This window comes from Cherax quadricarinatus, chromosome 48 (genome assembly GCF_038502225.1).
Source record: "Cherax quadricarinatus isolate ZL_2023a chromosome 48, ASM3850222v1, whole genome shotgun sequence".
NCBI classification, from domain to species: domain Eukaryota; kingdom Metazoa; phylum Arthropoda; class Malacostraca; order Decapoda; family Parastacidae; genus Cherax; species Cherax quadricarinatus.
This window is the reverse complement of record NC_091339.1, coordinates 6,744,024-6,762,456: the sequence shown is the minus strand read 5'-3', so window position 1 is coordinate 6,762,456 and position 18,433 is coordinate 6,744,024. Positions and strand designations below refer to the sequence as shown.

Genomic DNA, 18,433 nt, shown 5'->3' with positions numbered 1-18,433 from the left:
TCTCCATTCACTCCTATCTAACACGCTCATGCACGCTTGCTGGAAGTCCAAACCCCTCAGCCACAACACCTCCTTTACCCCCTCCCTCCAACCTTTTCAAGGACAACCCCTACCCCACCTTCCTTCCCCTACAGATTTATACGCTCTCCATGTCATTCTACTTTGATCCATTCTCTCTAAATAACCAAACCACCTCAAGAAACCCTCTTCAGCCCTCTGACTAATACTTTTATTAACTCCACACCTTTTATTAATTTCCACATTCAGAATTTTCTGCATAATATTTACACCACACATAGCCCTTAGACAGGACATCTCCACTGCCTCCAACCGCCTCCTCACTGCAGCATTTACAACTCAAGCTTCACACCCATATAAGAGTGTTGGTACTACTATACTTTCATACATTCCTGCACAAAACTATACTGCCTTACATCATATTGTAGCATTCTCATACTGTAAACTACTTTCACTAATGCTCAATATTATATTCTAATAATATAACTTAAATTTTATTATTGATACACACAACCTTCAAAATACTTTCAAATTGTCCCAATGTAATATCCCCAGATTGTAACTTGAATTAACTTACTGTCTGCCTTAAATAAAAACAGATGTACAACTTAAACAAACTATGATCAATTTCTCTAGTATTAAGTAGTCTGTAAGCCATTAATTTAGCCTGCCCATAATGCTGTGGAATGATAGAGGCTCTCTATGCAATGCAACTCATTATTGTAGCTACAGAATCTCAGTGTAAACTTGCAAAGAAATAAAAATTGAAGTGTATTGTATTGTATGCAAGTTCCTGATCCAGCAAGTTGTCAAAGGTGACAATAAGGAAGGATGAAATGTATCTTCTCCTCAAATCACTGGACAGACAAAGAGAGACAAAGATAGAGAGCTGGCTTTGAGGGAGTGTCTAACAACACCTTCTCTGAAATATTACTATGTTGATAATACTAGTGAACAAGGACAGAAAATGGCAGGAGACTTACCCATGCATCCTTCCTTATTGTATTAGATAGCCAAATAACAATACCTTGCAAAACCAAGCAAGATATGGAGAATCTTTCTAATATGTGATGTGCTTGGCAAGTCAGCTGGTGAAGATTGAGACACTTATGCAACACATGGGAATCTTTATTGAGGAAACAGCATAGGGCCGTAGATGTGGCTTATATACTGTAGTCAGGTGAGGCGAAGCAGGAGGAGATGGGGTCATAGTGGTACCATCCACTAGTCGAAGTAGGTCTTCATCCAAAGGTTGGACAAGGTTGAAGAATTCTTTGTATCAAGATCCCTTGATGTTGCAGTGTCTGACAGCGACTAGTGGATGGTACCACTATGACCCCGCCTCCTCCTACTTCGCCTCACCTGACTGCAGTATATAAGCCACTTCTACGACCCTATGCTGTACTTTCTACAAGATTGATGGACTGAACACATCAACTCCAGGCATAGGGACTGATTACCTCAAACTCCTCTCCTCACACCCTTCTGATTTTTATTGGACTGATGAAGCCACTGTGTGGCGAAATGTTTCCTCAATAAAGATTCTCATATGTTGCACAAGTGTCTCAATCTTCATCTTGTCGGTTTTTAAACCATTTATCACAAGTCAGCTGGTGTAATGCTGCATCTCTGGCAAGATACATACTGTACCTCCACTACACAACACTCTCATAGTACAGTGGAGCCACAATACTTGAACGAAGTAACGAACGAGTTTTTCCCAACTAATTTTCTTTTTGGTTGGCTGTAATCACTAACCCTCTTAGATCCCATGATGACTTATTTAAACAATTACAGTGGTCCCTCAATTATCGTCCATAATCTGTTCCTGGAAGTGGGACTATTATCGAAATGGACGATTTACGAATCAATTTTCCCCATAAGAAATAGTGTAAATACAATTAATCCGTTCCTGACACCCAGAAGTATTAAAACAAAAATTTTTTTTACATGAAATATAGATGTAGTACATATACAATACAGTGGCACATGATGAATTAAACATTAACAGAATAACACTTACCTTTATTGGCGATTCTTCTTTGTGTATGGAAGACTGGAGAAGGAGACAGATTGGATTATTTACTGTTTGGAAGGGGAATCCCCTTCCATCAACACCTCGGGTACCAATTGCTTTTCTGGGGTTACTTCTCTTCTCTGTTTCTTAATGACACTAGGACCACCTTGAGAGTCACTGGGTCCTGTCTCGCAAAAAAAGTGTCCAGAGAGCTCTGTTTCTGGCGTCTCTTTAAAACTTCCCTAAAATGGGCCAAGACTCTGTCACTGTACAAGTTGCCGATATGGCTTGCAACATCCTTCTCTGGGTGATGTTTCTCCATAAATCTTTCCATCCTACCCCACATTTCAAAAATCTCCTTAATTTCTGAAGAAGGCACCTTCTTCCATCTCTCTTCCTCCTCCTCTGCAGCAAGATTCTGAGCTGCAATCTGTTGTTCTTCCTGCTGAAGCTCTTGCAGCTCCTCAGTGGTTAGCTCTTCGTTGTGGTCCTCCACCAACTCTTCCACATCCCCCAAACTCACATCCAACCCCATGGAACTCCCCAGTGTGACAATAGAGTTCACAATTGACATAGGCTCATCAGGGGCTGCCTCAAACCCTTCAAAATCCCTCCTGTGGACACAATCTGGCCACAATTTTCTCCAAGCAGAGTTCAAAGTCCTGGTAGTCACTCCCTCCCAAGCCTTACCTATAAGGCTTACGCAATGGAAAATACTGAAGTGTTCTTTCCAAAAATCTTGTAGGGTCAAGTGAGTGTCTGAGGTCACATTCAAGCACCTTTCAAACATTGCTTTGGTGTAGAGTTTTCTAAAGTTTGAAATGACTTGCTGGTCCAAGGGCTGGAGGAGAGGAGTGGTATTCGGGGGGCAAGAACTTTACTGTGATGAACCCAAACTCCTTCAGAATTAGGTCATCCAAGTTTGGAGGATGAGCAGGTGCAGTGTCCATTACTAGGAGGCACATAAGATCCAATTTCTTTTCCAGGAGGTAATTCTTCACACTAGGGCCAAACACTTCATTGAACCACTCAACAAAAATGTCCCTTGTGACCCATGCCTTACTATTAGATCTCCAAAACACACACAATTTACGCTTCATAACATTGTTTTTCTTGAACACTCTGGGATTTTCAGAATGGTACACTAGTAACTGCTTCACTTTGAAATCTCCACTAGCATTAGCACAGAACATTAGCGTCAGCCTGTCTTTCATAGGCTTGTGTCCTGGCAGCGCCTTTTCTTCCTGAATAATGTAGGTCCTCTTTGGCATTTTCTTCCAAAAGAGGCCTGTTTCATCACAATTGAACACTTGTTCAGGTTTCAGTCCTTCAGCCTCTATGTACTCCTTGAATTCATGCACATATTTTTCAGCCGCCTTGTGGTCCGAACTGGCAGCCTCACCATGCCTTACCACACTGTGTATGCCAGTATGCTTCTTAAGTCTCTCAAACCAGCCTTTGCTGGCCTTAAATTCACTCACATCACCACTAGTTGCAGGCAATTTCTTTACCAAATCGTCATGCAACTGCCTAGCCTTTTCAAAAATAAGCAACATCATAAGACTATCTCCTGCTAATTGTTTCTCATTTATCCACACCAATAATAACTTCTCAACATCTTCGAGTACTGGTGATCTCATTTTTGTCAGCATATTTACCCCCTTTACAACAACAGCATCCTTGATTTCCTTTTTCTTGGCTATGATGGAAGATATGGTTGTACGGGATTTGTTATACATCCTGGCCAGTTCGCCCACACGTACACCACTATCATATTGTTCAATGATGTTTTTCTTAAATTCAATCGTATTTCTCACCTTCTTTACCAAAGGCTTGGCACTAGGAGCTTTCTTTGGAGCCATGGTAGCTTATTTAGCACTTGCAAGCACTAAAATAAATGGAATATTATGAAATATTTCATTGGAGCACGTGAGGGGACCGTCGCTCACTGGTAAACAATGGCACACTGGCTAGGAAGGGAAGGTCCAGGCGGCTCAGAGCGTGAGTACGCGTCCCGGACGAAGGACTATTAGCGAGTTACTGGACCATTTGCGAGCCAATATTTAGACGAAATAACAGGACTACGTATTTCCGAAATGGACGACTTTCAGGCCGGACGATTATTGAGGGACCACTGTACATGTACTGTAATATAAAAAAAACACCAAAAAACACATGAAAACACAAAATAAGCTTACAGCAAAGTTCTGGCAGGTCATGTTTGTTTGGTCGAGTGCCAAGCAAACAGTCTACTGCCGAGCGATTTGTTTACCGAACAAAGCATTTGAATACCGAATTGTTCGAGTATGGAACTGTTCGAGTACCGAGGTTCCACTGCACACGCCTTTTCACTCTTCATTATTAATCACCAACATATCAACAACTGTAGAAACAAGAGTAGATGCATCACTGTAAAAGGTACAGGAATATGCAATTACAGTGTAACTATGATAATGTATGATGAACTTTTTATAGAAGCTTGATATTAATTCACACTTGATATTCTCTTCAAACATTTTACATAAATGTTTTAGGGAAAAATAAACATAGAAGCAGTATAATGTGATCCTTTATTGACAATGTTTTTGCCCACACGGCGGGTTTTATCAAGTCACAAATAGATCTGACTTGATAAAGCCCACTGTGTGGGCAAAACGTTGTCAATAAAGGATCACATTATACTGCTTCTGTGTTTATTTTTCCATTGTGTCGGTATTTTATACCATTTATTTTCACGAGTGTTTTATGTAAATTAAGCATATGTAAGTTACATCAATTTTTGGAAACATCATTTAGCAAGGAAAAACTGTCTAGTTGAAATAATCTGATTTCACTTAACACAAACAGCTGGTGGCTGGGGGACACAGCTTATGGCTTAATATTTTTTTTTTTTATTATCACACTGGCCGATTCCCACCAAGGCAGGGTGGCCCAAAAAAGAAAAACTTTCACCATCATTCACTCCATCACTGTCTTGCCAGAAGGGTGCTTTACACTACAGTTTTTAAACTGCAACATTAACACCCCTCCTTCAGAGTGCAGGCACTGTACTTCCCATCTCCAGGACTCAAGTCCGGCCTGCCAGTTTCCCTGAACCCCTTCATAAATGTTACTTTGCTCACACTCCAACAGCACGTCAAGTATTAAAAACCATTTGTCTCAATTCACTCCTATCAAACACGCTCACGCATGCCTGCTGGAAGTCCAAGCCCCTCGCACACAAAACCTCCTTTACCCCCTCCCTCCAACCTTTCCTAGGCTGACCCCTACCCTGCCTTCCTTCCACTACAGACTGATACATTCTTGAAATCACTCTATTTCGCTCCATTCTCTCTACATGTCTGAACCACCTCAACAATCCTTCCTCAGCCCTCTGGACAACAGTTTTGGTAATCCCGCACCTCCTCCTAACTTCCAAACTACAAATTCTTTGCATTATATTCACACCACACATTGCCCTCGGACATGACATCTCCACTGCCTCCAGCCTTCTCCTCGCTGCAACATTCATCACCCATGCTTCACACCCATATAAGAGCGTTGGTAAAACTATACTCTCATACATTCCCCTCTTTGCCTCCAAGGACAAAGTTCTTTGTCTCCACAGACTCCTAAGTGCACTACTCACCCTTTTCCCCTCATCAATTCTATGATTCACCTCATCTTTCATAGACCCATCCGCTGACACGTCCACTCCCAAATATCTGAATACATTCACCTCTTCCATACTCTCTCCCTCCAATCTGATATCCAATCTTTCATCACCTAATCTTTTTATCCTCATAACCTTACTCTTTCCTGTATTCAGTTTTAATTTTCTTCTTTTGCACACCCTACCAAATTCATCCACCAATCTTTGCAACTTCTCTTCAGAATCTCCCAAGAGCACAATGTCATCAGCAAAGAGCAACTGTGACAACTCCCACTTATGTGTGATTCTTTATCTTTTAACTCCACGCCTCGTGCCAAGACCCTCGCATTTACTTCTCTTACAACCCCATCTATAAATATATTAAACAACCACGGTGACATCACACATCCTTGTCTAAGGCCTACTTTTACTGGGAAATAATTTCCCTCTTTCCTACATACTCTAACTTGAGCCTCACTATCCTCGTAAAAACTCTTCACTGCTTTCAGTAACCTACCTCCTACACCATACACCTGCAACATCTGCCACATTGCCCCCCTATCCACCCTGTCATATGCCTTTTCCAAATCCATAAATGCCACAAAAGCCTCTTTAGCCTTATCTAAATACTGTTCACTTATATGTTTCACTGTAAACACCTGGTCCACACACCCCCTACCTTTCCTAAAGCCTCCTTGTTCATCTGCTATCCTATTCTCTGTCTTACTCTTAATTCTTTCAATAATAACTCTACCATACACTTTACCAGGTATACTCAACAGACTTATCCCCCTATAATTTTTGCACTCTCTTTTGTCCCCTTTGCCTTTATACAAAGGAACTATGCATGCTCTCTGCCAATCCCTAGGTACCTTACCCTCTTCCATACATTTATTAAATAATTGCACCAACCACTCCAAAACTATATCCCCACCTGCTTTTAACATTTCTATCTTTATCCCATCAATCCCGGCTGCCTTACCCCCTTTCATTTTACCTACTGCCTCACGAACTTCCCCCACACTCACAACTGGCTCTTCCTCACTCCTACAAGATGTTATTCCTCCTTGCCCTCCTGGCTTAATGAGCAGTGTAAAATCTACAGCATGTACTACAAGATTTAATCATGCTATCAAAAGTTTTGACTGCACTTTTCATGTTGCAATAAAACTGCATTACGTGCTGTGGTGGTGAAAAAAGGTTTGCTATACTGATGAATTTGAATGAAGTTCTCCAAAACAGTGCAAGTCTTTCTTTGCATGAATCAGGCAGCTGTCTGTTGCTTAAGAGCCCACACAGCTGGCAAAATAGACAAGGAGGACAGGTAAGCAGGTATGGGAAAACAGAAGAAAATCAGTGCAAAAAGCAATCAAGTCTATTACTGGTGAAATAAGAAGTCATCTAATGGCGGTTGCTTTTCTTAAGTGGTTCATGGAACCCTGCACAAAGAAAATACCATACTGTACTGTGATAGAATGACTGATCAATAAATACAATGTTTAATTTTAACAACTATAAATTCCACATAAAATAATTAAAAAACCAGAGTAGGACCAATGCATAAAGTGTAGATTCAATGCAAACAACACAATCAATTACTGTACAGAAATTACTTGGTCTAGAGAGATAAGCAGACAGAACTGGGACTTTTACCCCCTAAACTTTTTTTTTTTTGCTTTGAGTGTAAATAGTTTACTCATATTTAATGAGCTTTCAAAACAAAATGCAGTACATTTATACCTACCCAGAACAGTCTGGCTGTGATTCTGTGACAAAAACATCAAACTGTCTACCCTGTTTAGCTGCCTCCGTCATGACAGCCAGAACATTGCGTGATCTTGAGTGAGTGAGAATGGTCATACCATCTTTAATCAGAGTATTACTTGATCTCAATATTTTCTTGCGATTCTCTTCCATACTTTTTATAAAATCTTCTCCACGTCTCAGCAGAATTTCTCGACATGAAGCAAAATCCTGTGAGAAAATTGAACACACATTTTATTACATTTTTTAGCAATGAGACAATGAACAACAGACTGGAGGGAAAAAGTAGAGAGACAGTGACTGTACAGTGGACCCCCGGTTAACGATTTTAATCCGTGCAAGAGGGCTCATCGTTATGCGAAATAATCGTTATGCGAATGAATTTTCCCCATAAGAAATAATGGAAATAAAATTAATCCGTGCAAGACGCCCAAAAGTATGAAAAAAATTTTTTTTTACCACATGAAATGTTAATTTTAATACACACAAACTGAAAAAGGCATGCACAATTACATGACACTTACTTTTATTGAAGATCTGGTGATGATTGATGGGATGGGAGGAGGGGAGAGCATTATCTTCTTACTGTTTAGAAGGGGAATCCCCTTCCATTAGGACTTGAGGTAGCAAGTCCTTTTCTGGGGTTACTTCCCTTCTTCTTTTAATGCCACTAGGACCAGCTTGAGAGTCACTGGACCTCTGTCGCACAACAAATCTGTCCATAGAGCTCTGTACCTCCCGTTCCTTCAAGACTTTCCTAAAATGGGCCATAACATTGTCATTGAAATAGTCACAAGCACGGCTTGCAACAGCTGTGTCAGGGTGATTTTCATCTATAAAGGTTTGCAGTTCAACCCACTCTGCACACATTTCCTTAATCTTTGAAGTAGGCACAATGGATTCCACAACTGGCATAGGCTTCTCAGGGTTAGCCCCAAACCCTTCAAAATCTTTCTTAATTTCCATACTAATTCTCACCCTTTTTACCACAGGGTTGGCACTAGAAGCTTTCTTGGGGCCCATGGTCACTTATTTTCCAGAAACAGCACCGAAAATACTGTAATAATACGAAATATTCCGAGTGTATGCTTGGATGTTACCGCGGAGGCTGGCTGGTAAACAATGGGACGGAGCGGCACATGTGAGGCTGGCTGAGGGCACATTGGACGCGTCTCGGACGAAAATCGGTATGCGGGTTTTTAATCGGTATGCGCGGCAAAAATTTTGCGATAAAAGTAATCGTTATGCGGAAAAATCGCTATGCGATGCCATCGTTATGCGGGGGTCCACTGTATTTAGATATTTGGGAATAGACATGTTGGCAGGTGGGTCTACAAAAGGTAAGGTCAATCACAGAATACACAAAGGAAAAATAAGAAAAATGTTGGAGAAGTGCTGAGGCATCTGTGGATAAAAGGAAGTTTATCCATAGAGGCAAAAAAAAAAAAAAAAAAAAAAAAAAAAAAACAAAAAAAAAAAAAAAAAAAAAAAAAAGGGGGTGGGGGAGATTTACCAGAAAATAGCAGTATCAACGCATTGATATAGATGAGGTATGGACTTTAATTTAAACATCACAGCACAAAGAATGCTACAATGTCATTTTAGGGTGCACAATAAGCTTCATAAAGTTAAATGGTGAGAGCCTCTGACTACAAAGCAGCAGAGAATTTTCGTGGTGTGGCCCAGAAGGCCCACACCAAACATCTCCACTGATGTCAACTCACTTAAGCAACAGCAATCAGACTTTAAGATAAGGTATTGCAATGCTGCCTGAATCATACTATAATAACAAACTTTAATGTGCCTATAACATCTGTACCATACTTAGTTTATTATTTTAGGTGAATTGAGTATTTAAACGAAAATATATTGGCTATTTTTTGAGATGGCATGCAACGTAGCTTAATTTTTCCCATAGGTTGTTCACCCCACCTATCACGTTTTCATGTACAGCTACATTTTTCCAGAACATAACTCATGTAAAGGTGGCTGTTTGTAGTATTCCTAATAATCACTTCTCCTAGGATTGATAAGGCTGATCATGTGTGTCCCCAAATGTACAGTGCTAGTCATGGCAATATGCCGGGTGAGTGCCCCGGCATAATGCTGTGACGAAAATCAAAGGCCTACTATACAGGGGGGTCTTTTTTCAACAGTGCATTATGCAGAATAGCAGCCATTAGCATGACGTCACGCCCTACCACCACACTCCACAGTCCTCAGTGCTTACGTGGCTGCAGTGGTGAGAGGAAGTGTTGCACTTTGTCTCTCATCTGCCCCATCTTTTGTCCAGTGTTCCCTTTGGTTTTGGGGCTATACATGTATATGTTTGATTATGGGTAAAGGGAAGTCTTTAACACCTGAAACTATAGCTCAAATCATAGGACTTCACAAAGCTGGGCACCAGACGAGAGAAATAGTGGAGAATGTTGGTGTGTATGAGTGTTCAGTGAGGAACTGGGTGCAGCATTTCAAGGCTGGTGGCAGCATCGAGTTACTGTCTGCCAAACCTCGGTCTGGCCCCTCGAAGAAGACATCTGTTCATACCTTAAACTTTTCACTGTTGAGACCCATGCTCACAAACTTGCTCTCAGTGTCAAAGAATTTTCGAAAAAAAAACAAATATTATTTTCTTCTTATGAAATGATAGAGAATCTTTTCCTGGTGGTAATAACACCAAAAGTACAAAATTTGATGGAAAATTTACAGAATTACGCTCTTGCAAAGTTAATGGTCTCAGCGATATTGACGCCTCGCTGATTTTGCCCATTTTGAGCCCTATTTTTGGCCAATTCCATTGTTCCAGTTGACCAATCTCATAGTTATTTCGCTAGAACTCCAACTGTTCTATCGACTGAGTACAAGAAACCACCCATTTACTGATTTCAACTACCTAATAAAGTGATCAGAAATTGGTAATTTGGCCAATTTCATACACAATTCAATTAAGGCCAATTTTAAAATAGGGGCCAGAATAAACAATGCAGATATTCCTAGCACTAAAATAATATTTTTTGTGTTCATTAGTCACGTCTCCAGGCCCCTCTTATATTACACTTGCTTTCCATTTTGAATTTTTATTCACACAAAAAATAGAAGATTTACTGTTATGCAGACTACTGCATTATTGTAAAAATGGTATATATAATATCAGCGCATTTGTGAAAGCATGTAAGACCCACCAATTGACATGTTTTGGATGCGTGATGTCATTTGCTTATTCTTGAACATCGGCAAAAATCAAACATTTCTGCTACTTTGAGCTCAATTTCAAGGTACTTTAAGTCTGAAAACCATTCAAAATCACCTCTATTTCTGTAACATATCTTCTGTTCTATCAAATGAGACCAAGAAAACAAGAATAAAACCATAAATACTGAACGAAAATACACCACAAAATCAGTTTTAAACGAAAAACATGGTCGGAATTGTTTTTCTCATTATGAACTGTGTGCTACAGGATTTTTTATACTGCACACACTGACCACTCAGACTCATTGTCTCATATATAGGCCTACCAGCTTTCTCCCGCAAGATTTGAAGCAACTAGAATTTTGGCATAATATTACGGGACCGACACTGGCTTGCAAACCGTAATATTATGGGACAGTGAAAGGGTTAACAATGTTAAAGAAGAAGCTAGAGAGTACACCTAAGATAACTACAAGAGAACTGAAAGAAAATAACCTAAATCTTCTCTCAGAGGTGTCTGTAAAAACTGTTAACAGACGTGTGTCAGAACTGGACTACAGCAGTCACCACCAGGTTAAGAAACCAATCCTCTGCAAGCCACAGAAGAAATGTAGGCTGGATTATGCCAAGAAATATCTTCACTGGAATCCTCAACAGTGGTCTGAAGTACTTTGGAGTGATGAAGCAACCTTCACCATCACCTGTAACCGTGGGGGACGTGTACCGGCCCAGAGGTAGTGACCAGCTAGTCCCACGCTACACCTGTGGAACTACCAAACACCCAGACTTGTTCATGGTTTGGGGGTGTTTCAGTGCTCAGAGTGTTGGTGAAGTCATTGTGCTTCCCAAAAACTATTATATGAACCAGTATAATTACCTGGAGTTATTGTGTGACAATTTACCTAAGGCAATTGACAAGTGTGGGGCTATAGTTTTTATGCAGGATGGTGCACCGTGTCATACCATCAAATCTGTAGTTCAGTGGCTTAAGGACTGTAAGGTTCTTTAATGACTGGCCAGGCAATTTCCCAGACCTAAACCCTATTGAGAACCTCTGGTCAATAATGAAACGAAGTTTACTGGGCAAGGATATCAGTTCCATCCCATGGCTGGAGGCTTCTCTACATGAAGCATGGAATAATATACCTCCTAACCCAAACCCTCAAGAATCTGTGTGAGAGTCTTCCTACATGGCTGAGGGACGTGATTAAGCGTAAAGGAAGCAGCACCAAGTATTAAAACCTCAGTAAGTGTGCAAATATATATATTATAATCTTTCATGGTATGTGTTTGTGTTTTGGTACATGTGTGGGGGAGGGCCAGCATAATGTTGTGACTAGCACTGTACAGCATCAGTCATATTAAAATAAACTTTTGCTCAATGAGACCTGCTTGTAGTGTATACATGCAAAAATGAGAGTCCTTACATGAATACAGTGGAACCCCGGATTTCGGCCATAATCCGTTCCAGTAGGTAGGCCTAAATCCAAAGAGGCCGAAAACCGGAGTAATATTTCCCTTAAGAATTAATGTAAATACAATTAATCCGTTCCAGACACCCAAAAATATTAACAAAAAATACAGTTTTTAAAGATTAACTATAATTTTACATACACACAAAAAACTGTCCACAGAGGTCTGTTTTTGGTGTCTCTTTAAGATTTGCCTGAAGTGGGACAAGGCTTTGTTACTGAATTCTATCATGTTTCTCACTTTACCAAAGGAGTAGCACTAGGAACTTTCTTTGGGCCCATGGTGGCTTATTTCACAGTCGCACTCAATAAACAACCACAAAAAACAATGGCTTATAACGAAATGTTTGGATGAATGCGCGGAGTGTTGCTCACTCACTGAGACACACAGCCAGATTGACTCATGCACGCAGCTTACTGGTAGGCAGACACATCCAATACAGTTGATTTCCGAGTTGCCGGCCGAAATCCAGGATAGAATTTCGGCCAAAAAAGCAGCCGATATCCGCAGTGGCCGATATCCGAGGGTCCACTGTAATTCATATAACTCTAGCTTACCGCTGCTTGTTCCAGTTCCAGATGTTTGAGCGTGATGAAACGCATGAACAGTTCACATCCTGAAGACACTGACACCACTGATACATCAGTGTCACTCAAAGCCTCTCGTGCATCTTTCATCTTCTCTAATAACATAAAATGCAAAATAAGGCAAGGTTTTATATTACTGAACAAAAGCAGCTTAAATACAAATAAAGATACAATGGCTATTGCATTTTTAATGATAATACACCAATGCTTTAACATCTTCAGTGGACAAGACTTATCATATACGTACATTATTATATACTTAAATGTTCTTACAGATTAGAGACTACAATACAACAGAGATAATAATGAATGTGTTTCCTTCTTTGGATCACCCCGCCTTGGTAGGAAATGTCCAATGTGTTAAAACAAGAAAACAATAAAGATTATATTATTTACCAATAAACTCTTGTAGTGTTGTTGAGTCATCCTGTCTCAATGATTCCATAAGGGCCTTCATGGCTGCAATAGCTGGAGACATGTCGTCATCACTCTCAATTTGCTTCAAGAAGGTAGATATGTCTGTCAAGGAGCATTAATGCCTCAAGAAAAAGGCTAACATGTTTGTCAGGAATATTTAATTACTGTATATGTAATATTTATACAGTAATAGTAATAATAATTAGTGTATTTTTTAAGCAGAGCATGCATTATATTTGTCTAAACTACAGGTCACTCTGGAAATAAATGGTATAAAATACCAACACAATGGAAATATAAACACTTCAGCAGTATAATTTTTTTTTTTTTTTTTTTTTTATCACACCGGCCGATTCCCACCAAGGCAGGGTGGCCCGAAAAAGAAAAACTTTCACCATCATTCACTCCATCACTGTCTTGCCAGAAGGGTGCTTTACACTACAGTTTTTAAACTGCAACATTAACACCCCTCCTTCAGAGTGCAGGCACTGTACTTCCCATCTCCAGGACTCAAGTCCGGCCTGCCGGTTTCCCTGAATCCCTTCATAAATGTTACTTTGCTCACACTCCAACAGCACGTCAAGTATTAAAAACCATTTGTCTCCATTCACTCCTATCAAACACGCTCACGCATGCCTGCTGGAAGTCCAAGCCCCTCGCACACAAAACCTCCTTTACCCCCTCCCTCCAACCTTTCCTAGGCCGACCCCTACCCCGCCTTCCTTCCACTACAGACTGATACACTCTTGAAGTCATTCTGTTTCGCTCCAATCTCTCTACATGTCCGAACCACCTCAACAACCCTTCCTCAGCCCTCTGGACAACAGTTTTGGTAATCCCGCACCTCCTCCTAACTTCCAAACTACGAATTCTCTGCATTATATTCACACCACACATTGCCCTCAGACATGACATCTCCACTGCCTCCAGCCTTCTCCTCGCTGCAACATTCATCACCCACGCTTCACACCCATATAAGAGCGTTGGTAAAACTATACTCTCATACATTCCCCTCTTTGCCTCCAAGGACAAAGTTCTTTGTCTCCACAGACTCCTAAGTGCACCACTCACTCTTTTTCCCTCATCAATTCTATGATTCACCTCATCTTTCATAGACCCATCTGCTGACACGTCCACTCCCAAATATCTGAATACGTTCACCTCCTCCATACTCTCTCCCTCCAATCTGATATTCAATCTTTCATCACCTAATCTTTTTGTTATCCTCATAACCTTACTCTTTCCTGTATTCACCTTTAATTTTCTTCTTTTGCACACCCTACCAAATTCATCCACCAATCTCTGCAACTTCTCTTCAGAATCTCCCAAGAGCACAGTGTCATCAGCAAAGAGCAGCTGTGACAACTCCCACTTTGTGTGTGATTCTTTATCTTTTAACTCCACGCCTCTTGCCAAGACCCTCGCATTTACTTCTCTTACAACCCCATCTATAAATATATTAAACAACCACGGTGACATCACACATCCTTGTCTAAGGCCTACTTTTACTGGGAAAAAATTTCCCTCTTTCCTACATACTCTAACTTGAGCCTCACTATCCTCGTAAAAACTCTTCACTGCTTTCAGTAACCTACCTCCTACACCATACACTTGCAACATCTGCCACATTGCCCCCCTATCCACCCTGTCATACGCCTTTTCCAAATCCATAAATGCCACAAAGACCTCTTTAGCCTTATCTAAATACTGTTCACTTATATGTTTCACTGTAAACACCTGGTCCACACACCCCCTACCTTTCCTAAAGCCTCCTTGTTCATCTGCTATCCTATTCTCCGTCTTACTCTTAATTCTTTCAATTATAACTCTACCATACACTTTACCAGGTACACTCAACAGACTTATCCCCCTATAATTTTTGCACTCTCTTTTATCCCCTTTGCCTTTATACAAAGGAACTATGCATGCTCTCTGCCAATCCCTAGGTACCTTACCTTCTTCCATACATTTATTAAATAATTGCACCAACCACTCCAAAACTATATCCCCACCTGCTTTTAACATTTCTATCTTTATCCCATCAATCCCGGCTGCCTTACCCCCTTTCATTTTACCTACTGCCTCACGAACTTCCCCCACACTCACAACTGGCTCTTCCTCACTCCTACAAGATGTTATTCCTCCTTGCCCTATACACGAAATCACAGCTTCCCTATCTTCATCAACATTTAACAATTCCTCAAAATATTCCTTCCATCTTCCCAATACCTCTAACTCTCCATTTAATAACTCTCCTCTCCTATTTTTAACTGACAAATCCATTTGTTTTCTAGGCTTTCTTAACTTGTTAATCTCACTCCAAAACTTTTTCTTATTTTCAACAAAATTTGTTGATAACATCTCACCCACTCTCTCATTTGCTCTCTTTTTACATTGCTTCACCACTCTCTTAACTTCTCTCTTTTTCTCCATATACTCTTCCCTCCTTGCATCACTTCTACTTTGTAAAAACTTCTCATATGCTAACTTTTTCTCCCTTACTACTCTCTTTACATCATCATTCCACCAATCGCTCCTCTTCCCTCCTGCACCCACTTTCCTGTAACCAGTATAATGTGATCCTTTATTGACAATGTTTCACCCACACAGTGGGCTTTATCAAGTCACAGACAGATGACTTTAAAGCCCAATGCATGGGCGAAACATTGTCAGTAAAGGATCACATTATACTGCTTAAGTGTTTATATTTCCACAGGTCACTCTACAATACATTAACAGAACTCTGAACAATAATTCTATCTCTAAGACTCTTCTTGGAGATTTGTAGCAAGAGATAACTTCCTCTTTGATATCCTATATGACTCACTTGAAGTAGAAACACTTGGGGAAAAAAAATGGTATGTAAGACCCTACCTGAAGGAATTTAAAGGTGCAGCTCAATAATCAATTTCAAAAGAAACACTGCCTGAGTATGAGCAGTTAGTTACCATGCATGATACTGCTGCATAACTTAACATGAGAAACCTTCAATAATAATTATACTATAGCAATAACACAAAATATGTAATTAATAGTTTGAAATACAAAATACTACCTTATTGTGAAGAGCTCCATGAGTCATGTTAGCATTGGCAAACTGTCTCTATAACCTCTGTAACAATAGCACTCTAATAATCTATACCATATTTTTTACCCAGCAAGAACTTTGCTAATATTTATGTGTATGCACACACTGGGGCTCCCTCAAACATAGATGAACTGTTTCAAGCATTACTCAGGACCACAGCATCAGTAAGTATAAGAACAACTGACAAGGAAAGGTAAATCCTATATAAGTAGTTTTTCATACCTCAAATTATTATAGCATTTTGAGTTCAGGTTCTATAAAACATGTTAGTAATCATGCTACCAGTACCCAAATTTATGACTGAGACAAATGAGATCCTAAGGAGGAAGTTCAGAATTGCTAGACACACACACTGATGTTTGTGTGAGCAGATGATCATACAAGCTCTGAACAAAGCATCGTGAAGTAGGGCATGTTACTTAAGCTTGTCTCCCTTCAAGCCAGAAAAATCCTGAGTATGGCAAACACATGGACACATACAGAGAGCAAGTGTGAGAGCATAGGCATCCTTTCCTAATCAAGCACAAGCATCATGAACACAATCATCCCTGTGGAGAACAACCAATGTCAGGATTTAGAGAATCAACTGGTTGAGGTTTAGTAGTTTCTGAATTGCCATCTGGGGATGTTACGCCCAACAATTATGTTGCTGTGTGTCATGACTACATATTAAATGCTATGTCAGGATGGTTACCACATTTGACCTGCATTTGACTCCCCACACTTCTTCAAGGACTGTGTGATCAAGATCATGCAAGGAAGAACAACTGCCCAGCTGTATAAATTCAGCTGAGCATGGTGACTGAAAATGATATACAGTAGGGCCCTGCTTTATGGCATTTTACCTTACGGCGTTCCGCTAATACGGCAATGTCAAATTATGTCCAAAATTTGCTATACGACAAACAGTCTTTCAAATACAGCGCGCCCCACCTGGTTTGTTTACATTCTCCGTGACCACATCTACTATGTCAGGAAACTTTCCAAAATTTCAAGTGTTTTAAAGTTACTGCGTATTTTATATGTACTCTGATAATTATACTTATGTGTGCTTGTACCTAAATATACTTACACACTGAGCTGGTGTGCAGGTACACATTAAAATCGCTAAGTCTCTCTCTACTCATGACGCCAATACAGTGGACCCCCAACTTACGATTAGCTCCCAACTCGAACAATTATGTAAGTGTATTTTTTTAAGTGCTTTTGTAAGTGTACTTTTGGGGGTCTGAAACAGATTAATCTAATTTACAATATTCCTTATGGGAGCAAATTCATTCGGTAACGGCACCCAAACAGCCTCTTGGAACGAATTAATATCGTAAGCCGGGGGTCCACTGTACTACGTTATAATAATCACTCTTGGGCACACTAAACGTCTTGTTTTACATTAATATAGGCATTTTCATTAATCCATCTATGATATTTTCCTCAAAATTATATATAAAAACCTGTTACGTAGCATATAAACATGATACATACACTCACAGAATAAAAAATTGACCTAAATATGAGATTTGTTTACAAAGCAACTGTGTAGGTAGTGTGGGAAGAATTATGTTTTCTCTAGTCAAACTGGGGGATAACTGTAGAAAAATATTCTTTTCATATGCCTTTACTCTATATATAGCAATTCATGACCCTTGTGGGTTTAGTGCTTTTTATAATAATAATAACAACAATACTAATAATAATAATAACTTCATTCACTCTAAAATGATGTGTTGCTGTTTGTTTATTCTGTACTAACTTGTACAACTTGTACACAATGTAAGAGTATTTATATTGTGAGTTAATTATTATTATAATAAAAAAATATTGAGGTAAATGTTTTACAAACTCTTACAAACGTACGTGAATGAACTAAAAGTAGACACATATTAATACGCATTTATTTTGCCTGACCAAGTGATCGCCCACTACCTGTTCAGTTTGTATTCTTACATTGTCTCAACTCTGTATCTCGTTCTCTCTCTCGTTTACTCTTTCGTTAACTAGTTGGCTCTCATTGACGATGGCGTTTAAGGTTAGCTGTGATAAAAAGAGGAGTTGTAAGCCTCTTGCTTTAAGTGCCATTGACAGGATGATGGTGTGCCATTCTGATTTTATGCAATAAACACCCTGCCACTCACCTCTCACACATTAAATATCGTATATTAAGTATGAGACGGGGAGCCAGGGCTACCTACACCTGACTTCCTACAAATAAAAGTACTACTCACCTCTCCCTACATTAAGATTACAAA

The 18,433-nt window shown here is 39.9% G+C and overlaps 1 protein-coding gene across 2 annotated transcripts in view; it reads right to left on the bottom strand.

Annotated features, from left to right (window-relative positions):
• The window catches only part of LOC128696195 (translation initiation factor eIF2B subunit alpha-like), an 82,908-nt gene that overhangs the window by 51,355 nt on the left and 13,120 nt on the right, over nt 1-18,433 (bottom strand). The window contains exons 2-4 of one of the 2 annotated variants that reach the window (XM_070094831.1): nt 13,079-13,201; nt 12,653-12,777; nt 7,411-7,640 (exon numbers count right to left, since the gene is read on the bottom strand). In XM_070094831.1, coding sequence (XP_069950932.1) covers nt 7,411-7,640; nt 12,653-12,777; nt 13,079-13,201 — 478 coding nt within the window. The remainder of the gene's footprint in view (nt 1-7,410; nt 7,641-12,652; nt 12,778-13,078; nt 13,202-18,433) is intronic. The other variant, XM_070094832.1, reaches the window with a different exon arrangement.